This window comes from Scyliorhinus torazame, chromosome 17 (assembly GCF_047496885.1).
Source record: "Scyliorhinus torazame isolate Kashiwa2021f chromosome 17, sScyTor2.1, whole genome shotgun sequence".
NCBI lineage: Eukaryota > Metazoa > Chordata > Chondrichthyes > Carcharhiniformes > Scyliorhinidae > Scyliorhinus > Scyliorhinus torazame.
In genome coordinates, this window is record NC_092723.1 from 181,164,773 (window position 1) to 181,190,063 (window position 25,291).

Here is a 25,291-nt window from a genome sequence, read left to right on the forward strand (position 1 = left end):
CCACTAGTCCCAACACAACCTGCGGAACACCACTAGTCCCAACACAACCTGCGGAACACCACTAGTCCCAACACAACCTGCGGAACACCACTAGTCCCAACACAACCTGCGGAACACCACTAGTCCCAACACAACCTGCGGAACACCACTAGTCCCAACACAACCTGCGGAACACCACTAGTCCCAACACAACCTGCGGAACACCACTAGTCCCAACACAACCTGCGGAACACCACTAGTCCCAACACAACCTGCGGAACACCACTAGTCCCAACACAACCTGCGGAACACCACTAGTCCCAACACAACCTGCGAAACACCACTAGTCACCGGCTGCCATCCTGAAAAAGACTCCTTTATCCCCTCTCTGTCTTCTGCCAGTCAGCCAATCCTCTATCCATGCCAGTACCGGCCCCAAACACTGTGGGTTATTATCCTATTTAGCTGCCTCCTGTGCAGCATCTTGTCAAAGGCTTTCTTGACATCCAAATAGATCATGTCCACTGGTTCTCCTTTGTCTAAATTTCCTCAAAGAATTATCACAGATTTGTCGGCAACACCTCCCCTTGATGAAGCTGTGCCGCCTCATTCCTATCGCATCATGCACTTCCAACTACTCCACAATCTCATCCTTAATAATGCGCTAAAATCTTAACAATGAGCGGGCAGCACGGTCGTTAGCACTGCTGCCTCACAACGCCAAGGACCCAGATTCGATTCCAGGTCACTGTCCGTGTGGTGTCTGTACATTCTCCTCATTTCTGTGTGGGCACCCCCACAACCCAAAGATGTGCAGGTAGGTGGATTGGCCATGCTAAAATTGACCAAAAATCTTAACAACAGCCAAAGTCAGGCTAACTGGCCTATAAATCCCAGTCATCTCTGCCTTCCTTTCTTAAACAGGGATGTTATATTAACCATTTCCAGTCCTCTGGGACCCTCCCTGACTCCAGTGGTTCCTGAAAGATCACCACCAATGCCTCCATAATCTCGTCAGCTATCTCCTTCAGAACCCTGGGGTATAAAACATAGAACGATACAGCGCAGTACAGGCCCTTCGGCCCACGATGTTGCACCGAAACAAAAGCCATCTAACCTACACTATGCCATTATCATCCATATGTTTATCCAATAAACTTTTAAATACCCTCAATGTTGGCGAGTTCACTACTGTTGCAGGTAGGGCATTCCACGGCCTCACCACTCTTTGCGTAAAGAACCTACCTCTGTCCTATATCTATCACCCCTCAGTTTAAAGCTATGTTCCCTCGTGCTAGCCATTTCCATCCGCGGGAGAAGGCTCTCACTGTCCACCCTATCTAACCCCCTGATCATTTTGTATACCTCTATTAAGTCTCCTCTTAACCTTCTTCTCTCTAACGAAAACAACCTCAAGTCCATCAGCCTTTCCTCATAGGATTTTCCCTCCATACACGGCAACATCCTGGTAAATCTCCTCTGCACCCGCTCCAAAGCTTCCACGTCCTTCCTATAATGCGGTGACCAGAACTGTTCGCAATACTCCAAATGCGGCCGTACCAGAGTTTTGCACAGCTGCAACATGACCTCATGACTCCGGAACTCAATCCCTCTACCAATAAAGGCCAACACTCCATAGGCCTTCTTCACAGCCCTATCAACCTGGGTGGCAACTTTCAGGGATCTATGTACATGGACACCTAGATCCCTCTGCTCATCCACACTTCCAAGAACTTTACCATTAGCCAAATATTCCGCATTCCTGTTATTCCTTCCAAAGCGAATCACCTCACACTTCTCTACATTAAACTCCATTTGCCACCTCTCAGCCCAGCTCTGCAGCTTATCTATGTCCCTCTGTAACCTGCTACATCCTTCCGCACTGTCGACAACACCACCGACTTTAATGTCGTCTGCAAATTTACTCACCCACCCTTCTGCGCCCTCCTCTAGGTCATTGATAAAAATGACAAACAGCAACGGCCCCAGAACAGATCCTTATGGTACGCCACTTGTAACTGAACTCCATTCTGAACATTTCCCATCAACCACCACCCTCTGTCTTCTTTCAGCTAGCCAATTTCTGATCCATATCTCTAATTAGCCTTATAATTAGTCCATCCGTTCTGGGCGATTTATCCACTTAAGATCTTTCAGTTTCCCCAGCACCTTCTCCTTAGTGATGGCCACTACAGTCACCAGTCACCTCTAATCCCTGACTCTCTCGAAGTTCTGGTGTGCCACTGATGTAAAGTACCTATTCAGTTCCTCTGCCATTTCTTTGTTACCTATTACTACGTCTGCAGCCTCATTTTCCAGTGATTAATTATCCATTCTTGCCCCTCTCTCACTTTATGTATTGAAAAAATCTCTTGCCATCTTCTTTTAAATTAGGAGCTAGCTTTCATTGATATTTCATCTTCAACACCCTTATTGCTTTTTTAGTTGTCCTGTTTGCTTTTAAAGGCTTCCCAACAATCCTCGCCACACTGTATGCTTTTTCTTTTGCTTTATGATGTCCTTGACTTCCCTCGTCAGCCATGGTTGCTTTGTCTTCCTCAGAGCATGTTTCCTCCTCCTTGGGATGAATTTCTGTTTTGCCTCCCAAATAACCCCCAAACCCTCCTGTCATTGCTGTTCCACGGTCTTCCCTGCTCGGCTCCCCTTCCAATCAACTCAGTCAGCTCCTCGCTCATATTTTTGTAGTAACTTTTATTCAATTGTAAAACCGTTACATCGGATTCCAGCTTCTCCCTCTCAAACAGCAGGGTGAATTTTATCATATTGTGGTCACTGTTCCCTAAGGGTTCCTTCACCTCAAGCCCCCTAATCAGATCTGCCTCATTACACATCATCAAATCCAGAATTGCCTTTTTACTAGTGGACACTACCACCACAAGCTGCTCCAACAAAACTATTGCGTAGACATTTCACAAATTTCTTTCATAGAATTTACAGTGCAGACTCGATGGGCCATCGAGTCTGCACCGGCCCTTGGAAAGAGCACCCGACCTAAGCCCACACCTCCACCCAATCCCCGTAACCCCACCTAACCTTTTGGGACACCCAAGGGAAATTTAGCATGGCCAATCTACCTAACCTCCACATCTTTGGACTGTGGGAGGAAACCGGAGCACCCAGAGAAACCCATGCAGACATGAGGAGAACGTGCAGACTCAGCAGCGACCCAAGCCAGGAATCGAACTTGGGACCCTGGAGCTGTGAAGCAACTGTGCTAACCACTGTGTAACCGTGCTCCCTACCTGATTTTCCCAGTCCACCTGAATATTGAAGACCCCCATGATTACTGTTTTTTTTTCATAGAATTTACAGTGCAGAAGGAGGCCATTCGAGTCTGCACCGGCTCTTGGAAAGAGCACCCTACCCAAGGTCAACACCTCCACCCTATCCCCATAACCCAGTAACCCCACCCAACACTAAGGGCAATTTTGGACACGAAGGGCAATTTATCATGGCCAATCCACCTAACCTGCACATCTTTGGACTGTGGGAGGAAACCGGAGCACCCGGAGGAAACCCACGCACACACGGGGAGGATGTGCAGACTCCGCACAGACAGTGACCCAAGTCGGAATCGAACCTGGGACCCTGGAGCTGTGAAGCAATTGTGCTATCCACAATGCTACCAAACTAATAAAGCAACAAGAACACAGAAGTAATGTAGTCAATTAAAAAGTGTCTGGATGACAATATCGTGCTATAGAAGAACACGTTGGGATTGTGGATTATTTTATAAAACAGGGCTTTAAACCTAGTTGAAATGATGTAATGGCATCTGTAAGAATTACCATTCAGTCCAACAATCTCAAAAAGGTAGAAATAACCACAAGTGCACGATGATTGAGGGAATTAAAATTCAGATTTGGAGTTCAGTGTAAAATGGTTTCTGCTTCAATAACCATGTTGATGAAGATTATGAGCCGCTCACTAGAAGAGCTTCAGTATAATGCAATAGATTAAGCAAGCACCAGGCCTATACTTTTGGCAGCAATTTATGATACAATTTATGCTGAAATCTTATGCTTTTGAGGCAAAATAAGAAATCTAGGCTGCAGTATTTGCACAACCCCCTGCTGCATGATACAATTCACACCGCCCAGAATAAACTATGCTGAAGTTTTATGCTTTGAGGCAAAAAAAAGGAATCTAGACTGTTGAATTTGTACGATTCTCTCTTCCCCCCCCCCCCTGCCAACGGTAACACTAGACACTGCTGGCCTGTATATTGACAAGCAGAACTTAAACGTCAGAACAAGCAAGTGTTGTATTTTGGATGGTTTAAGAGATGTAGGTGCTGGAATCAAAGCCAGAGATAATGAAAATATGAGTGGGGGCAGCACGGTGGTGCAGTGATTAGCATTGCTGCCTCACAGCATCGAGGTCCCAGGTTTAATCCCAGCTCTGGGTCACTGTCCGTGTGGAGTTTGCATATTCTCTCCGTGTTTGCGTGGGTTTCGCCCCCACAACCCAAAATAAGATGTGGAACATTAGGTGGATTGGCCACACTAAATTGCCCCTTAATTGGAAAAAATCAATTGGGTACTCTAAATTTAAAAAAAAAGAAAATACAAATGGGTGTTTTAAAAGCAATATTGCAGAGGTAAAACGATGAGTTCTTAAAAAATATAATCTTTATTAACACAAGTAGGCTTACATTAATACTGCAATGAAGCTACTGTGAAAAGCCCCTAGTCGCTACATTCCGACGCCTGTTCGGGTACAGGAGAATTCAGAATGTCCATAGCACACCTTTTTGGTACTTGTGGGAGGAAACCAGAGCACCTGGAAGAAACCCACGCAGACACAGGGAGAACGTGCAGACTCCGTACAGTGAAGCACGTCGGGAATCGAACTCGGATCCTGGTGCTGTGAAGCCATGGTGCTAACCACTATGCTGCAGTGAAAGTTCCAGACTTAATGACAGAACAAGTGTTTGAAGAGCACAGAAGATAAACAGAAACTTGCTGGAAGCACTCAGTAAGTTAGGAGCACCTGTGGAGCAAGCAACAGAGTTCTGCCGCACAGCGATTATCCGAAAAAGGGAATGTTGACCTGAAATATTGTTTTGCTCTTCACAGATGCTGCCTGGCCTGCTAAGTTCTGCCAGCATTTTGTTACATTGGATATCCAGCATCCAGTCTTTTTGAATTTAAGAAATCTAGGATCACTTGTCCTGCATGTGTGTCAAATACAGATCTCCCCAAAACACTCTTTTGAATAGAACAGACCCAGGGATCTGGGTTCAATTCCGGGCTTCGGTGTGTGCGCGTGGTTTGTGTCAGCGCGGGTTTCCTCCGGGTGCTCCACTTTCCTTCCACAATCCAAAAATATGCAGATTAGGTGGACTGGCCATGACCAATGTGTGCAGGGTATAGAGTGGTGGTGGGGCCTAGGTAATAATAATAATTGCTTGTCACAAGTAGGCTTCAATGAAGTTACTGTGAAAAGCCCCTAGTCGCCACATTCCAGCACCTGTCTTTTGGAGGGTTGGCGCAGACTCGACAGGCCGAATGACCCTTCTGTACTGCAGGGATTCTATGAAAGCAATTTCAAAAACCAGCTAACTACAGTATCAGACTAATTCAAACATTATCCACCATGCACAATGAAAAAAACCATCACCGGAATGCAGGTGAAGAATGTGAAAACATTGCCAATGTGGGCCGACTGTGACAGGAGAGCCACAAAGTTACACACAAATCATTTAAAATCCATAAAAGGGCATTTAATCCAGGTGGAAAAGATCCCATTAAAAGAAAAAATACCTTCTGCATAACAAAGCTGTTCTTAAAAAAATAAGGATGTATGTATGTACACCTGCCCACAAACAAAACGTTGGGCTGTCTAGAAACAAGGATTTAAAGGCAGCTGCGATTTATTTAATGCGGATTTTACACAGTAAAGCAGTTTGTTCTTCCAGGTGATCATGAGCCTTGGACTATGACAGAAACAGAGAATGCTGGACAATCACAGCGGGTCTGACAGCTTCTGAGGCGGGGGCGAACGTCTCGGGTCTGGGTGACTCTTGGGCAGAGAAAGGACTGTGACTTTTTTGGGAGCACGGACATGTTTATTGTGCATTGATCAGCCGGCCTTCCATCGCGACCCTGGAGCAGGAATTAAACCTGCTCCGGTTAGGCTCTTGCTCTGGGGGGGGGGGGGGGGGGGGACAACCGCATCCTGACGGCGATCAACAGCTTTCTCAATCGAAGGGAAATCCAGATCTCAACCCCAGATTGAAGCTAAAATAATGCAGGAATATGCGCAGCAAAGATTGTACATTCCGCAGAGGCATCAGTGAGCGGGCGGGTTTACTCCGCAGCGGTGCAGCCTTCGCAGCGGGCGGGCCGCAACTCGAGGCCGGGGATTGAGCCGCGCTGCTCGGGCCTTGACGGCGGATTCTACTGCAGCGACTTTAGGAGACCCCCCCTCCGTCTCCCCCGCCCCGGGCATTGCAGAGCAGGAAAGCCCCGCTCCTCCTCCGCCTCCAGCAACCCGGGGGCCGGGTTGGGGGGTGATCCGAGGCCTCAGGATGCGCCCGTGTAGGCCTCGGATTCCCCGCGCGGCTCTGGCCCGGGATGAGGGAGGCCCGCGGACTCCAACCCGCGGCCGGGCTGCAGGTGCTCACCCCCTTGGCTTTATCCTCGGCCATTTCGCGGCTGCGGTCGGACTCCGGGCTTTTCAATGGCGGCCTGGCCTCTTCGCTTCCGCTCCTTGTCTCGCGGCCTCTCCTCGTGTCCCCCGCGCGCGCGCTGCCAGCCGCGCTCGCCCATTGGCCCGCAACCCCGTCACGTGCCTGACAACCCCACAAAGGGTCACGTGGCCGGCGTCGCCACGTTCGTCCCGCCCCCGCGCGCGAAGGGGGTGGGGCGGGGAGTGGTCACGTGCTCCCAGCCGCCCGCTAGCCCCGCCCCCACAGCCTCCGGTCACGTGCTCCCATCCTCCGCCCCCAACACCCGGGGCCAGGTGATTCTCAGGTTGCCAACCCTCCAGGATTGGCCTGGAGTCTCCAGCAATTGAACACAACTGGAGATAAATGTTTTTTTTTTCCTTTCACTAGATATAGAAATATTGAGAAATTAATTATAATAATCTTTATTATTGACACAAGTAGGCTTACATTAACACTTTGATTGATTGATATTTATTGTCACATGTGCCGAAGTACAGTGAAAAGTATTTTCCTGCGGCCGAGGGAACGTACAGTTCAATAAAGTCACACGATGAAAACCCAGGGAATACATTTAATTAAAGTTGGCAACCTGCCCTGCCTCCCATATCAGCTCCAGCCCGGGGTTACCTGTTTCCAGGCACCCTCATCGCGTACCCATTCTTTGGTGCTTCCCGCTATCTTGGGACAGATTCCCCCTGTCGGGGGGGGGGGGCTGAGTTTTCGCAGTCTCACCAGACGGGAGCAGAAAAAGCCCCATGGCAAGTTTCCGGGCCCACAAAATAAAGAATGGCAACATTAATACAGTGATGTGGAGATGCCGGCGTTGGACTGGGGTGAGCACAGTAAGAAGTCTTGCAACACCAGGTTAAAGTCCAACAGGTTTGTTTCAAATCATTAGCTTTCGGAGCGCTGCTCCTTCCTCAGGTGAATGAAGAGGTGGGTTCCAGAAACAGGGCAGCACGGTAGCACAGTGCTTAGCATAGTTGCTTCACAGCTCCAGGGTCCCAGGTTCGATTCCTCGCTGGGTCACTGTCTGTGTGGACTCTGAACATTCTCCCCGTGTCTGCGTGGGTTTCCTCCGGGTGCTCCGGTTTCCTCCCGCAATCCAAAGATGTGCGGGTTAGGTGGATTGGCTATGCTAAATTGCCCTTAGTGTCCAAAAAAGGTTAGGTGGGGTTACGGGGATAGGGTGGAGATGCAGGGATAGGGTGGAGGTGTAGGGATAGGGTGGGGATGTGGGCTTAGGTAGGGTGTTCTTTCCAAGGGCCAGTGCAGACTTGATGGGCCGAATGGCCTTCTTCTGCACTGTAAATTCGATGATATACGTAGACAAAGTCAAAGATGCAATACGATACTTTGAATGCGAGTCTTTGCAGGTAATTAAGTCTACAGGTCCAGATGGAATAACTGGAGAGAAGGATAATCACAGGTTAAAGAGATGGGAATTGTCTCAAGCCAGGACAGTTGGTAGGATTTTGCAAGCCCAGGCCAGATGGTGGGGAGTGAATGTAATGCAACATGAATCCAAGGTCCCGGTTGAGGCCTACTCATGTGTGCGGAGCTTGGCTATAAGTTTCTGCTCAGCGATAAACCTGTTGGACTTTAACCTGGTGTTGTAAGACTTCTTATTATGTATAGTGCACAGTGACATACTTACATAATAATTACATTGTTCTTGAATATTGCTAAAATGAGAGACATGGTACTCAAGCTTTTCTTTTTGCACTCATCAGGACAAATGGAAGAATGCCAAATTTCAAACGATCACAATTTATACAGTAAGAAGTCTTACAACACCAGGTTAAAGTCCAACTGGTTTGTTTCAAATCACTACCTTTCGGAGCACTGTTCCTTCCTCAGCCTTCCTCACCTGAGGAAGGAGCTACGCTCCGAAAGCTAGTGATTTGAAACAAACCTGTTGGACTTTAACCTGGTGTTGTAAGACTTCTTACTGTGCTCACCCCAGTCTAATGCCGGCATCTCCACATCACAATTTATACTGCAAGACAAAAAGTTTTGGCAACAAGCCTTTTTTTTCGGCAATATGTCATTTCTGTGCATTCTCCAAGGTGAAAGTGTCAATCAGGTGTGGTATTTGGGAGGGACAGGCTCCAGTGAGTATGTAGGTGGCTACTAAGGCTGATCGCAGCCAGAAGGTTTTGCTGTAAACAGGACAGGATACCACAGACAATTGCGTTTTCGATGAGTTACTGGCTTGGGATTTCTTCTCGCAATGTTTCCTCTGCCTCTTGACACGCACCTGCTTTCAAAGGAGAGCACATCATTTTTAATTTGTGTGGCATTATCAGGTTTTGCAGTACCCGAGAGGCTGAAGACCATTGGTGAAACCTAGGAGTTTACCATTGGCTGTTTGGTATGTAGCTCCGCCCTGACAGGCAGGGTATAAGAACCGGTGCTGTCCCAGCAGCCCTCATTCTGTACCAAAGCTGCTGGGGAACAGTTCTAGTCTATTAAAGCCTTCAGTTATGTTACTACCTCGTCTTTGATTGTAATTGATCGTGCATCAATTTGGTTGCAGCAGTGATTGCAGACGAGCGTCTGCCTGGACTGAGGGTTGATATCATAATCTCCAAACAACGCCTTCATAGTTTCCTTGTAGTGTTTCCTTTATCCACCATGATAGCACAGCCCAGACTCAAACTCTCCCTGGAAGATCTAGTTTGGTTAGTGAGCATCAGGTTCTGGCTACATGACTGGCTTAACTCAACTGTGACTGTCTTAATATGGTCTGGATGCTTGGCATGCCTGCTCGAGTGAGCACCTCAGTGTCTGGTATTTTGGCCTCCTATCTGATCTTCGGGAGCATCCAAAGACAGTTCAAGTTAAAGTGAAACCATTCTATGATTCTATGAATTTACTTATATATTCATGGGATTAAATCAATACAAACAATGCTTGTTCTCCCAAGCCACTGATATTTAGGTTGGGCCTGTCAGTAAACTTGAATCCTCCCACATACATACAGCATATAAATGGTTTAGGCGCTGCATATTTGTTTTGCTGACATAAATGTACACAACCAAGTCTCCTTTGTATTCCTGTCCTGCTTTTCCCAAGTCCACTGGCTAATGTGCTGGACGGGACCTGTACTTCATCTCTCGATTCAAGCATTGCTCCAGAAACATGACCTGAAATATACTAGCATTATGTGCGAGGGAATGGGGAGCGAGCATGGGGGAGGGGGTGTCTCAGTGGGGGGAGAGGGAAGGGCACCTTTTCAATGGGGGAAGTGGAATAGATTACCAGTCTGGCTAAATTGGAACGGGTGTAGAATGGCAGGTTGAACTGACGAGAGATACAAAGTCAGTGTGAATTGGGAGGTTGGAAGGGAGTGTCTAAAACAGTGGGCTGCGGGTGTTGCTGACGAGGCCAACATTTGTTGCGCATCCCTAACTTCCCTTGAACTGAGTGGCCATTTCAGACCGCAGTTTAGAGTCAACTGCAAATATGTTGCGTTCCAGATCACAGACCACAAGGACGGGAAGGGTGAGTAGTCCGGGGGTAACTGACTCTCACGCTCCCGGCACATGACCTCTTATGTGGCTGCATCATCACGTAACCACGTGGTCCATATGGTGGCATGAGACGTAACAGTGTGCGCCACAGGAAACTATGTACAGACCGTTCTGCAACATACAAGTTGAACAAACTAGCAACGCATTTACATATTGTAGTGAGGCACGTATTACGCTGTTGCAACTGGTGCAAACTCATTGCGTCTCCTTCCCCCATCCCCGCTTTTCATTTTAGAAATATGAGATTTGAAAGCCAGTTCCAGGCTAGATGATAATAGTGCCTTGAAACCGCAGAGGAAAAAACCCCCAATAAAAATGGGGAAATAAGAATATTGGTCCGAACTGGGCTTGTGCACCTTAAAATGGAACACCAGTCAAAATTGGGAAGTACGATACTGGTCTGAACTGTTTTTTTCCTTTTTGGTTGTGTTCGGTTTGTTCAGGCGATTGAGCATCTGGTTACACCGGTTGGTGGTGTAATAGTCTTTCTCTCGTTGGTGTCCTTAGTGTGGATGACCCGGAACGTTCCGTCAGTGTGTTCTATGGGTGCCAGGCTCACTGCGCTGGCCTCTGTAGGAGTCTGCATGTCCACTGGTGTTGAGGGCCTGTGCCATAGGCTGGACGCCATCATCTGTTGGTGCTGGTTCCAGGACTGGTAGGAGGTGACGGAGGTTGTGTGCATAGTGGGCACCATCTGAGGCAACCACGTAACTGTTTGGTTGCCGGTCATTATTGCGTACCATCGCCAACTCGTCATGGCCACCTGCGGCCTGAATCCTGACCCTTTGACCAGGTGTTAGAGGACTGAGGCTGTGGGCATCTCACCCTCAGCATATTTTGTTTCTCAATCGGCGTTTCATGAGGGCATCCTTCACATTGGTCCTGAGTGGGCTGCAGCAGAGCCTCAGAAGTAGGAGCCGTGGTTATACGCCTGGAAAAGGGTCATTGTGCTTACGAGGACAGGCCCTGTCATGATTGATTTCACAGGCTGAGGAGTGCAGGATAGTAATCTGTGCGATACGGGCATATTTCTCTGGAAGATGCTCGATCACAGTCATTATCATTGTCATGATGTCTATGTCTTCCTCATGATCTGCCTGGTCTGTGGTTGGTAAGGCGGCCCTGGAGAGGGCATCAGCCAAGCACAGCTCCTAACCATGTTTGTAGATGATGCTGTAATTGTAATGTTGCAGTTTTAACATCATGCTTCGCCACCATACAGAAACAGTGTGAATAGTTTTTGTTAAGATACAGTTGCAGCACAATCACATATGAAGCCATTAAACTTTGGACAGGCGAAGACGAAAGCCAGGAATTCTCTCCTGATCTGTACATAGCGAGTCGCAGTGTCAGTGAGGGATCTTGAATCAATATTAGTCTTCCATTCTGGATGTAGACTGTGCCAGGTCCGTGCTGGGAGATGTCTGCTGCTATAAATAGGAGTGCTCGAACATCACAATACAGCGGCACCGGGGTTGCGAGGGTCTGTTTGAGTCTCTCGAAGACGCTGTGTGGAGCTCTTGCCGACACGATTTGATGTCCCGGTGGACAAAAAGGTCCAGTGACCTCAGTGTAACACGGAATTAACTTCGAAAGATAATTTCCCAGACCAAGAAAAGGCTGCAACGTGTGCTTGTCCACAGTGACCCTGGGTCAGTGCGCAGCCAATTCCAGCCTCACTTGACCCGTAGTCACAGCATGGTTGAAATTAACTAATGTTTAAATACATGAGGTGTTCAGCTGCCCAAACCTACAGTCACCGATGCGTTTGGTTAACTACTATCTAATCTCTAACCCCTCCTTTTAACGCACCCCACCATCTTCACACACACCGACAAACAAACACAGAGGGGAAAGAGGGGTGTAAAATAATGATGAAAGTCAAAGTAAGTCTTGGTTTCTGATGGACGTCTGGGCTTTCAGACGGATGTGATCTTTTCTTTCAGTTTGTAATGGTTTTCATTGTAGACTCACAGAAATAGCAGGCAGCCAGAATTCGAGAAAGCGAGAGGGAGAGGGAGATTCCTCTTTCAGGATCCAGAAGCTTCTGCCTTCAGGCAGTAAGCAGCAGAGAGAAAAAGAGAGAGAGAGAGAGAGCGATCTGCTTCCACCTTGAGTGTCCGGTGGCTTCTCCTGGGTTCTCTCTGGAACCCCCCCACCAGACAGGAAACAATCGTTGTCGGTTGCCAGGCAGAATACTGTCACTGGCCAATAATCTGACCACTAGCCAACCAATCAGAACAAACCCCTCAAATCTCTTGGGTGCCGGGTGGCACATGGCGCAGTGGTTAGCACTGGGACTGTGGCCCTGAGGGACTGTGGTGCTGAGGACCTGGGTTTGAATCCCGGCCCTGGGTCACTGTTCGTGTGGTTTGCACATTAGGGTCTGGTTTAGCACAGTGGGCAAAACAGTTGGCTTGTAATGCTGAACAAGGCCAGCAGCGTGGGTTCAATTCCCGTACCGGCCTCCCCAAACAGGCGACAGAATGTGGCGACTAGGGGCTTTTCAGGTAACTTCATTGAAGCCTACTTGTGACAATAAGTGATTATTATCATTACTATTATTATTATTATTCTCCCCGTGTCTGCGTGGGTTTCACCCCCATAACCCAAAGATGTGCAGGTTAGGCGGATTGGCTAAATTGCCTCTTTATTGGAAAAAGCAATAATTAGGTACTCTAAAAAAAATTTTTAAGTCTCTTGGGTGCCATAAAGCCTGGGTTCTTCTGTCCAAAATACAAAACTTTATAATGCAGTGTACCATTTTGACACTTTGAGTTCCTTACTTCCTCTGCTCGACTTAAAGGTGTGTCTCCATCAACAATCCATGGACCAAAAACGATAAAGTCACAATAAAAGAAACGGGAACTAAGGAAATCAACAGGAAGGATCCTTACAACAGGAATGGTCATCTGTCGTATAGCCATTGTCTTGCTAGGATCAGGCTTTACACCATCAGCTGTGAGTAAATGGCCCACATAAGGAACCTGGTTGACCCTGATTCTCCATTGCGCTGGGTTAAGCTTCAGCTGTACGGTCCTGAGACTGTCCAGGTTGAGACAATGATGTGCATCATGTTCTTGCAGAGTATGACCCCAGACCACGATGCCATCGCTGAGTAGGAAAGGTGGCTAACATTGTGCCGTGAGGCATGATGGTAAAAGAGGCCAACAGATTTGTGCGTGTGTGTGTGGAAAGTGCAGCTTAAGCAGAATGAAATTCATGGGAACAGACAGGACAGCGGCTTGCAACTGGACATTTCACTGATAATATTTTGTTTTGGAACATCGAGAACAAGGCTTAATGATGCCCATCCACGACAGGATTGTTTAATTTAAACCTTATAAAAAGCAGCCACTTCGATATTTGAGCGAGCAATAATTCTGGGATAAACATTCACAAGGCAGACCTGAGTATCGAGCTCACAAGAGCAGAGCCTCCAGAGTGAGCCTGGCCAAGTTCTCTCTAGCGGGTAGTATTTTTGTTCACGTTGTGAGCCTTGAAACGTATGTAACAGTTTAATTAAACACATAACTGAAGTCTTAAAGAAATATTAAAAGCCTTATAAATTTAACTATCTGTATTGTCAGTTGCTGCCAGCAAAGGGCAGCAACATATTGGCACCCCAGATGGCACACGTCTAACTTTAGAAGTAATTGGTCCGGTCCGGAGTTAAACATCTCACTCGCCCAGCTTCAGCATGAATTAAGAGGGTAATCACCACACGTGATGGCCAGGATTAAGGAAGGGGGGCAGCACGGTGGCACAGTGGTAGCACTGCAGTCTCACAGCGCCGAGGTCTCAGGTTCGTTCATGGCTCTGGGTCACTGTCGGTGTGGAGTTTGCACATTCTCCCCATGTTTGCGTGGGTTTTGCCCCCACAACCCAAAGATGTGCAAAGTCAGTGGATTGAACACGCTAAATTGCCCCTTAATTGGAAAAAATGAATTGGGTACTCTAAATTTATTTTTAAAAAGGATTAAGGAAGGGAGTGAAGCGAGTATAAAAACAAAGGACGGGGTAGCCAATTGGCCCTGAGGGTGTGTTCAAACTACTGATGTTGCAGACAAATTATTACCGTAAAAGATTAGATTGACGAACAGTTAGTAGGAAAAGTAAGCACCAGTGGAGAGTGTGGAGAGACAGGAAGGGAAGTTAGCAACAAAGATATCTGGGAAGGAGTTTAAAGGGTTAAGGCGAGACTCTCTTCCTTTCTGCCAAGATTGGCGCCGGACCCCAAAAAATGGTCAATTGCTATGTTCATTAATTGAATTCTGAGAAATGGCTGATTCTCAGCCAGAATATGAAAGGGTACTCTGGACAGTGAGCAGCATGGGAAAGGTCACTCTGGACAGCGAGCAGCATGGGAAAGGACGTTCTGGACACTGAGCACCATGGGAAAGGGCGATCTGGTCAGCGAGCAGCATGGGAAAGGTCACTCTGGACACTGAGCAGCATGGGAAAGGGTGCTCTGGACAGCGAGCAGCATGGGAAAGGTCACACTGGACAGCGACCAGCATGGGAAAGGGCACTCTGGACAGTCAGCAGCATGGGAAAAGGTGCTCTGGACAGTGAGTAGCATAAGAAAGGGCACTCTGGTCAGCGAGCAGCGTGCGAAAGGGCACTCTGGACACTGAGCAGCATGGGAAAGGGCACTCTGGACACTGAGCAGCATGGGAAAGGACACTCTGGTCAGCAAGCAGCGTGGGAAAGGGCACTCTGGACAGCGAGCAGCGTGGGAAAGGGCACTCTAGACAGCAAGCAGCATGGGAAAGGGTACTCTAGACAGCGAGCAGTTTGGGAAAGGGCACCCTGGACAGCGAGCAGCGTGGGAAAGGGCACTCTGGACAGCAAGCAGCGTGGGAAAGGGCACTCTGGTCAGCGAGCAGCGTGGGAAAGGGCGCTCTGGACAGCGAGCAGCATGGGAAAGGGCACTCTGGACAGCAAGCAGCGTAGGAAAGGGCACTCTGGACAGCGAGCAGTGTGGGAAAGGGCACTCTGGACAGCGAGCAGCGTGGGAAAGGGCACTCTGGACAGCAAGCAGCGTGGGAAAGGGCACTCTGGACAGCGAGCAGCGTGGGAAAGGGCACTCTGGACAGCGAGCAGTGTGGGAAAGGGCACTCTGGACAGCGAGCAGCGTGGGAAAGGGCACTCTGGACAGCAAGCAGCGTGGGGAAGGGCACTCTGGACAGTGAGCAGTGTGGGAAAGGGCACTCTTGCCAGCGAGCAGCGTGGGAAAGGGCACTCTGGACAGCGAGCAGCATGGGAAAGGTCACTCTGGACAGCGAGCAGCATGGGAAAGGGCACTCTAGACAGCGAGCAGTTTGGGAAAGGGCGCTCTGGACAGCGAACAGCGTGGGAAAGGGCACTCTGATCAGCGAGCAGGGTGGGAAAGGTCACTCTGGACAGCGAGCAGCATGGAAAAGGTCACTTTGGACAGCGAGCAGCATGGGAAAGGTCACTCTGGACAGTGAGCAGCATGGGAAAGGTCACTCTGGACAGCAAGCAGCATGGGAAAGGGCATTCTGGACAGCGAGCAGCATGGGAAAGGGCATTCTGGACAGCGATCAGCGTGGGAAAGGGCACTCTGGACAGCGAGCAGCATTAGAAGGGGCACTCTGGACAGCGAGCAGCATGGGAAAGGGCACTCTGGACAGTGAGCAGCGTGGGAAAGGGCACTCTGGACAGCGAGCAAGGTGGGAAAGGGCACTCTGGACAGCGAGCAGCATGGGAAAGGTCACTCTGGACAGCGAGCAGCGCGGGAAAGGGCACTCTGGACAGCGAGCAGCATGGGAAAGGGCACTCTGGACAGTGAGCAGCATGGGAAAGGGCACTCTGGACAGTGAGCAGCGTGGGAAAGGGCACTCTGGACAGCGAGCAAGGTGGGAAAGGGCACTCTGGACAGCGAGCAGCGTGGGAAAGGGCACTCTGGACAGCGAGCAGCATGGGAAAGGTCACTCTGGACAGCAAGTAGCATGGGAGAGGGCACTCTGGACAGTGAGCAGCGTGGGAAAGGGCACTCTGGACAGCGAGCAGCATGGGAAAGGTCACTCTGGACAGCAAGTAGCATGGGAGAGGGCACTCTGGACAGCGAGCAGCGTGGGAAAGGGCACTCTGGACAGCGAGCAGCGTGGGAAAGGGCGCTCTGGACAGCGAACAGCGTGGGAAAGGGCACTCTGGACAGCGAGCAGCATGGGAAAGGTCACTCTGGACAGCAAGTAGCATGGGAAAGGGCACTCTGGACAGCGAGCAGGGTGGGAAAGGGCACTCTGGTCAGCGAGCAGCATGGGAAAGGGCGCTCTGGACAGCGAGCAAGGTGGGAAAGGGCACTCTGGACAGCGAGCAGCGTGGGAAAGGGCACTGAACAGTGAGCAGCCTGGGAAAGGTCACTCTGGACAGCGAGCAGCGTGGGAAAGGTCACTCTGGACAGCGAGCAGCATGGGAAAGGTCACTCTGGACAGTGAGCAGCATGGGAAAGGTCACTCTGGACAGCAAGCAGCATGGGAAAGGGCACTCTGGACAGCGAGCAGCATGGGAAAGGGCATTCTGGACAGCGAGCAGCGTGGGAAAGGGCACTCTGGACAGCGAGCAGCATTAGAAAGGGCACTCTGGACAGCGAGCAGTGTGGGAAAGGGCACTCTGGACAGTGAGCAGCATTGGAAAGGGCACTCTGGACAGTGAGCAGCGTGGGAAAGGGCACTCTGGACAGCGAGCAAGGTGGGAAAGGGCACTCTGGACAGCGAGCAGCGTGGGAAAGGGCACTCTGGACAGCCAGCAGCATGGGAAAGGGCACTCTGGATAGCGAGCAGCATGGGAAAGGGCACTCTGGACAGTGAGCAGCATGGGAAAGGGCACTCTGGACAGTGAGCAGCGTGGGAAAGGGCACTCTGGACAGCGAGCAAGGTGGGAAAGGGCACTCTGGACAGCGAGCAGCGTGGGAAAGGGCACTCTGGACAGCCAGCAGCATGGGAAAGGGCACTCTGGACAGCGAGCAGCATGGGATAGGGCACTCTGGACAGTGAGCAGCGTATGAAAGGGCATTCTGGACAGTGAGCAGCATGGGAAAGGGCACTCTGGACAGTGAGCAGCATGGGAAAGGGCATTCTGGACAGTGAGCAGCATGGGAAACGGCACTCTGGACAGTGAGCAGCGTGGGAAAGGGCACTCTGGACAGCGAGCATGGTGCGAAAGGGCACTCTGGACAGCGAGCATGGTGCGAAAGGGCACTCTGGACAGCCAGCAGCATGGGAAAGGTCACTCTGGACAGCGAGCAGCATGGGAAAGGGCACTCTGGACAGTGAGCAGCATGGAAAAGGTCACGCTGGACAGTGAGGAGCATGGGAAAGGTCACACTGGACAGCGAGCATCATGGGAAAGGTCACTCTGGACAGCAAGCAGCATGGGAAAGGGCGCTCTGGACAGTGAGCAGCATGTAAACCAGTTGATAAAGACCGTGCAGGTTCAAAAATAAACTGCGCAGACAGTGCTAGAATGTCATTAGGAAAAGAGGAAGCGAGTACCATGAACTTGGATTGGGAAGCTGAGGGCTCCAGGATAAGGTTTATAGCAGAAAACACCCCAGGTCATAGAGTAGTAAAAGCAAAGGGTAATAATGACTTTGTCATATGTCAGAATGCAACTGATAGACATTTTAACAGCAACAACAAGCTCAAAGGGTGCTCTGGGAGCTGTAGAAGAATGTGACGGAGATTACGAGTGTGTGCTTGATAGGTTTTTAAAAAAAATTTGAGTATCCAATTCGTGTTTTTTTTACCAATTACAGAATTGAGCGTGACCAATTCACCTACCCTGCACATCTTTGGGTTGTGGGGGGGTGAGACCCACGCAGACACGGGGAGAATGTGCAAACACCACATGGGCAGTGTGTGAGGCAACAGTGCTAACCACTGCATCATCCACTTGATAGGGGATCGAAAGAGTTTCAGAAAGGCGAGTTGGAGGAAGTCCTGAATAAGTTAGTCTACAGTGCACATCTGTGCCTTACAGTTGAGTAAAATGTGCAAAGAGTTAAAGGAACTGGCAGATAAGGTGCAGAATGGAACTGATTGCTTGCAGGAGAGCATGCCTGTCCTGAACAGTCATTGGGAACAGGAGGCACATGATAGGCTGCGGGGTGCTAAAACAAAAACTACTGCTGTTAGACAGAACAAGATATTGATTTACAGTCAGAAGATGCCAGACCAAGTGAGGAGTTAGAAGATGCAGGGGGAATTCTGAGGAAGTTAATCCAGCCACAAAATGCCACCTCCTGTGAAGCAGACCACTCCCGTGTTTAGTTAAACTTAAACGTCCTGAGACACAAATGAGTCATCAGCAAGCAGTTCTAGTCATAGACCATTACAGCGCAGTACAGGCCCTTCGACCCTCGATGTTGCGCCGACCTGTGAAACCAATCTAAAGCCCATCTACACTATTCCCTTATCGTTCATATGTCTATCCAATGACCATTTAAATGCCCTTAATGTTGGCGAGTCCACTACTGTTGCAGGCAGGGCATTCCACACTCTTACTACTCTCTGGGTAAAGAACCTACCTCTGACATCTGTCCTATATCTATCTCCCCTCAATTTAAAGCCATGTCCCCTCGTGCTAGCCATCACCACCCGAGGAAAAAGGCTCTCACTGTCCACCCTATCTAATCCTCTGATCATCTTGTATGCCTCAATTAAGTCACCTTCTTCTCTCTAACGAAAACAGCCTCAAGTCCCTCAGCCTTTCCTCATAAGATCTTCCCTCCATACCAGGCAACATCCTAGTAAATCTGCTCTGCACCCTTTCCAATGCTTCACATCCTTCCTATAATGCGGTGACCAGAACTGCACGCAATACTCCAAATGAGGCCGCATCAGAGATTTGTACAGCTGCAACATGACCTCATGGCTCCGAAACTCAATCCCTCTACCAATAAAAGCTAACACACCGTACGCCTTCTTAACAACCCTCTCAACCTGGGTGGCAACATTCAGGGATCTATGTACATGGACACCGATGTCTCTCTGCTCATCCACACTACCAAGAATCTTACCATTTGCACAGTACTCTGTATTCCTGTTACTCCATCCAAACTGAATCACCTCACACTTTTCTGCATTAAACTCCATTTGCCACCTCTCAGCCCAGCGCTGCAGATTATCTATGTCCCTCTGTAACCTGCAACATCCTTCCGCACTGTCCACAACTCCACCGACTTTAGTGTCATCTGCAAATTTACTCACCCATCCTTCTATGCCCTCCTCCAGGTCATTTATAAAAATGACAAACAGCAGTGGCCCCAAAACAGATCCTTGTGGTACGCCACTAGTAACTGAACTCCAGGCTGAACATTTCCCATCAACCACCACCCTCTGCCTTCTTACAGCTAGCCAATTTCTGATACAAATTGCTAAATCACCCTGAATCCCATGCCTCCATATTTTCTGCAATAGCCTACCGTGGGGAACCTTATCAAACACTTTACTAAAATCCATATACACCACATCATCCTGCTTTACCCTCATCCACCTGTTTGGTCACCTTCTCAAAGAAATCAATAAGGTTTGTGAGGCGCGACCTACCCTTCACAAAGCCGTGTTGACTATCCCTAATCAAATTATTCCTTTCTAGATGATTATAAATCCTATCTCTTATAAACCTTTCCAAGACTTTGCCCACAACAGAAGTAATGCTCACTGGTCTATAGTTACCGGGGTTGGCTCTACTCGCCTTCTTGAACAAGGGGACAACATTTGCTATCCTCCAGTCTTCTGGCACTATTCCTGTAGACAATGATGACATAAATGACGCCGAAGGCTCAGCAATCTCCTCCCTAGCTTCCCAGAAAATCATAGGATAAATCCCATCTGGCCCAGGGAATTTATCTATTTTTACACTTTCCAGAATTGCTAACACCTCCTCCTGATGAACCACAAGCCCATCTAGTCTAGTAGCCTGTACCTCAGTGTTCTCCTTGACAACATTGTCTTTTTCCTGTGTGAATACTGACAAAAAATATTCATTTAGCACCTCTTCTATCTCCTCGGACTCCACACACAACTTCCCACTACTGTCCTTGACTGGCCCTACTCTTACCCAAGTCATTCTTTTATTCCTGACATACCTATAGAAAGCTTTAGGGTTATCCTTGATCCGACCTGCCAAAGACTTCTCATGTCCCCTCCTGGCTCTTCGTAGCTCTCTCTTTTGGTCCTTCCTAGCTAACTTGTAACTCTCGAGCGCCCTAACTGAACCTTCACATCTCATCTTTACATAAGCCTCCTTCTTCCTCTTGACAAGTGATTCAACTACTTTAGTAAACCACGGTTCCCTCGCTCGATCATTTCCTCCCTGCCTGACAGGTACATACTTATCAAGGCCAAACAGTAGCTGTTCCTTGAACAAGCTCCACATTTCAATTGTGCCCATCCCCTGCAGTTTGTGACAATAACGATTATTATCTTTGTGGTCTATGATTTGGAACCCAAATTTACATGGTGTCAGGAGTTGGCAGTATGGCACAAGGACTTCACCACATCGATCCACTAGTCTTTGATGAAAATAGCTCCTCTTATGTAGCTGTGTCATCATGTAATCATGTGACCACTTGGTCTACATCTTCCTCGTTTAGTTGGAACACCCAGTGGCAGAAGATGTAACAGGGTGCGCAACAGGGAACTATGCACAGACTATTGTGTAATTTACAAGTTGAACAAATGAGCCGCATGTAACTATTTACATAGTTCTGTAGTTTGCAGATCATTCAACACATTAACTCCCTTTGTGGGGTTAGCGTGCTTGTAGATTCAATCCCTCCTCCGCTCCTTTTTTCCTCTCTGTTCCTCTTACCTTAAATAATAATTTTTCAGATACAGCTTAATGAAAGTTGGACATCTGTGATAGGGTAATTTTCTTTCTTTTTATTATTATTCTAGATTTTGAATGAGCGAGCAGTGAACCTGAAATTAAATTTCTATCTAGCAAATAAAGTGAAACTGAATGAATTGAATTGAAATGGTTTTAATTAAAACCCCATTTATCTGTCAGCAGAATGAAGGGCAGCACACTTCGAGATTTTCTATTATAGTTGGAACTGTCCCTTTTCTATTTTACCGCTATCCTTTCACCTGTAATAGGCTCACAATCAGAGCTCTTACACGTTGTCAACTTTATGTGGATTGTGGCTGTCTTTCTAAAGCCATTGCTCAGCTTTTGATAGTTCTATTAGGGGTGATTTGTGTGAATTATAAATTAATTTATAAAAATCCATGAATTGCTATTATTGTGCCTTGAATTGCCACCTAAAACCTTTTAAGGGGTCCGATTTCTAACTCTGTGCAAGTGAATGGGGCTTGAGTGAGTTAAGATCAGGCCCTCAGTTCCTGTACAACATTCAAGAAACCCCATGATTGGATTTGAAAATTTTACAAACTGTATTCAGTCCTAATATTTCTCCTCTTAATTCACTGAGTGTAACTCCAAGTTAGTGAATGAAATGCAACAACAGTGGATATAGGAGCAAGATCCACCATAAAAAACATTCTCATTGACAAGGATTCTATTGGCGTATAATAGTTCCCTGGTGAATTCTCCATAGCAACACCTTGACCAATTATACAGACACATCGGGCAGCACGGTGGCACAGTGGTTAGCATTGCTGCCTATGGCGCTGAGGATCCGGGTTCGAATCCCGGCCCTGGGTCATTGCCCGTGTGGAGTTTGCACATTCTCCCCGTGTCTGCGTGGGTTTCGCCCCTACAACCCAAAGATGTGCAGGTTAGGTGGATTGGCCACATCAAAATTGCCCCTTAATTGGAAAAAAAAATGAATTGGGTACTCCAAATTAAAAAAATAAAATAATGCAGGCACAGGGAGAAAGTGCAGACAGCCACCCGAGGCCAGAATTGAACCCGGGTCTTGGAGCTGTGAGGCAGCAGTGCCGCAGAGCATGGCGCCTCTCTGCGAACTCCCTCAACCAAACCCTTTTCTTCTATCTCTTATCACCATTCAATGTATTCTGTCGATTATTCTTTTGTCTACTATGTACGCACTGTGTTCGTCCCTTGGCTGCAGAGTAATAATTTTCACTGTACTTCAGTACGTGACAATAAATATCGATCAATCAGCCACTGTGCCACCGTGCCGTCACATACCTCCAGTCATTTAATAAAAAACGCCTGATATCCTACGTCGTGTGAAGAAGATTGAGAAGTGCCATCCACATGGAGCCTGAGCATACACAAGCTAAGGGGATATAAATCAGCTTTGGTGTCACCTTAGGTCACCTTAATTTGCTTGATAATAGATCAGCACACTGGCACAACTCTGGAGCCCACTGAACTGTTCACGGAAGAATGGTGAGTAGAATCTCGGAGTCATAGAATCGTTATGGTGCAGAAGGAGGCCATTCGGCCCATCGTGTCGGGACCAGCTCTCCAGATGAGCATTCTGACTTAATGCCACCTCCTTCCTTACCCCCCCCCCCCCCCCGCACCCTAGCACATTGTTTATATCCAAATAATCATCTAATAGCTTATTGAACGCTGTGATGGTAACTGAAATGGTAAAGAACATTACATTTAATTTTTTTAATGAATAAATGTAATGTTTACAAGTTTACAATTCCATTTATCATTATTCAAATGACACCGATATAAAAATGTTCCGAACTAAAATTGCAAGATAATTTAATGTAATTGCAAAATTGTAATGATTCTCCCCCCACCCCATCAAGGTGGAAGGATTGTGCGGAGATTTGAAGCTAACCTTGCGGTAACATTGTTTCAGAATCAAACAAACTCTTGTTGTACAGAAAGTGTTTGAAAACATTCTTCAAGACTATTGTGTCCCTATACCAAGCGAAAGAGATAAAGTTAAAGTCTTGTAACGTTCCCAGGTATGGGGCATTGACATGCGAGGCGGACGGGGGCATGAAATCACGTGATCACAGCCAGCTGATATTACCGCAGAATGTAGCAAGTTAGTGACACAAGTGCGCATGCGCTGCTGGGAACAGCTGATTTTTTTTTTGCAACATGACTCAGGGAGCAGAAAGAGATGAGAGTTAGAGAGGCAGCTTGGAAACACGGAGCACTTTGAAGCGTGTTTTCTTTTGTTGCTAATTTTAAAGATGTTGGGGAGAGGACGGGAAGCGGTCATTTGAACGGGGGGGCTGGTGTGTGGGAAAGCACCAGCAAAGTAGGGTTGAATGAGTGTGACTGTGGTCTGCAGTCCGCACCCAAGTGCTCCTCCAATTTGTCTAAAGATAGAACTGATGTATCACTGGATTGAGACAATGTTCGTTTTGAATTGCAAACTGCTCTGTTACATTGAATACAGTCAACAGTGAAATTGATGAAAACAGAAAATGCTGGATGAACTCAGCAGGTCCGGCAGCATCTATGGAGAGAGATACACGATTAATGTTTCGAGTCCAGATGAGTCTGCAGAAGGGTCATACAGACATGAAATGTTAATTCTTTTGTAGCTCAATTGGCTGGACAGCTGGCTCGTGACGCAGAGGGAGGCCAGCAGCACGGATTCAATTCCCGTAACGGCTGAGGTTATTCATGAAGGCCGCGCCTCCTCAACCTTGCCCCTCGACTGAAGTGTGGTGACCCTCAGGTTAAAGCCCTCCAGTCAGTTCTGGTGCTCGAGGTTTTTTTTGGTATGGGGAGAAGGCCAGCCGTCATTTAGCGCACCATCTGAGGTGACAGGCGGCTTCCCGCGAGATTATACAAATTAAAAACTTGGGCAGCAGTTTGGTTACCACTCCGAGCGAAGTCAAATGTGTGTATTTTTCTTTTTTTAGATAAATTTAGAGTATCCAATTAAAAGGGTAATTCGGGAGGGGGAGGGGGAGGGGAGGGGGGGGGGGGGAGGGGGAGGGGAGGGGGGGGGGGGCGACCGGCCCCGGATAAAGTGAATGGGGCATTTTGGACCTTTTATGAGAGGTCGCTGAAACCAGAGGAAGAGTTAGAGATGACAGAGCTGGGGGTGGAAATGCAGGAAAGACTAGAGGCACAGTTGGGTCCGGAGGAAGTCCAAACAGCGATGGGACGGATGCAAACAGGGAAGGCACTGAACCTGACGAGTTCCAAGTGGAATTTTACACAAAGTTCACAGAGTAGTTGGTTCGGATAGGTACAGCCATAGAATTATAGAACACCCACAGTGCAGAATGAGGCCACCCGGCCTGTCAAGTCTGCACTGACCCTCTGAAAGAGCGCCCCACCCATGACCACTGTACCACCTTGCCACTCCATCAGCAGAATGCCTCCCAGATCACTGGTGTTATCTACGACACCTCACTGGTGCTACTTCCGATAGCTGGATTCCCCATCGAGAGTACCCTCTGATTTGTCCCACCTCATGAGTTCATGATCACTCGACTGGTGAGAGACCCTGGTTAAAGGTGTTTAACCATCCCATTATAGATAGAAATAGATCTGGATGGAGCTTGGTGTGACTTTGTTAAGGAGGCCCTTTGGCCCAGTTTTACCTCCAGGCATAAAGCTCTGGGTTCACCTCACGGAATGAATGTTCACAGCGTGGACGACAGGTTGATTATCAGCCAGTAAATCCGTCTATTACATCTGATGGCAGGCGGTAAGAACGGGTGAGGTTTCTGGTTAGCCATAACGCAGAAGTCAACAACTCACTGAAGTACTTTGCCAAGCGTGAGCATGGTGCAATCCCATGCAAGTTCATAGTACCTAAAGGAGGAGGCTGTTTCGATAAAACGTGAATGAATGAATCATATAGAATAATGGAAATAATAATAATATTAATAATAATCACTTGTCTCACGTAGGCTTCAATGAAGTTACTGTGAAAAGCCCCTAGCTGCTGTTCGGGGAGGCCGGTATGGGAATTTACTGTGCAGGAAGTCATTCGGCCCATCGAGTCTGCACTGGCTCTTGCAAAGAGCAGCCTACTTCAGCTCACGCCTCCACTCTATCCCCATTACCCAGCCAAACCCTTTGGACACTAAGGGGCAATTTTTCATGGCCAATCCACCTAACCTGCACTTTTTGGACTGTGGGAGGAAACCGGAGCACTTGGAGGAAACCCACGCACACACAGGGA

The 25,291-nt window shown here is 48.2% G+C and overlaps 1 protein-coding gene across 1 annotated transcript in view; it reads right to left on the bottom strand.

The window, feature by feature from the left end:
- Positions 1-6,807, bottom strand: part of LOC140394470 (small ubiquitin-related modifier 3-like) — a 34,175-nt gene extending 27,368 nt beyond the window's left edge. Inside the window, exon 1 of the mRNA XM_072481764.1 lies at positions 6,629-6,807. Coding sequence (XP_072337865.1) covers positions 6,629-6,652 — 24 coding nt within the window. The 5' untranslated portion in view covers positions 6,653-6,807. The remainder of the gene's footprint in view (positions 1-6,628) is intronic.
- Positions 6,808-25,291: the final 18,484 nt, after the last annotated feature.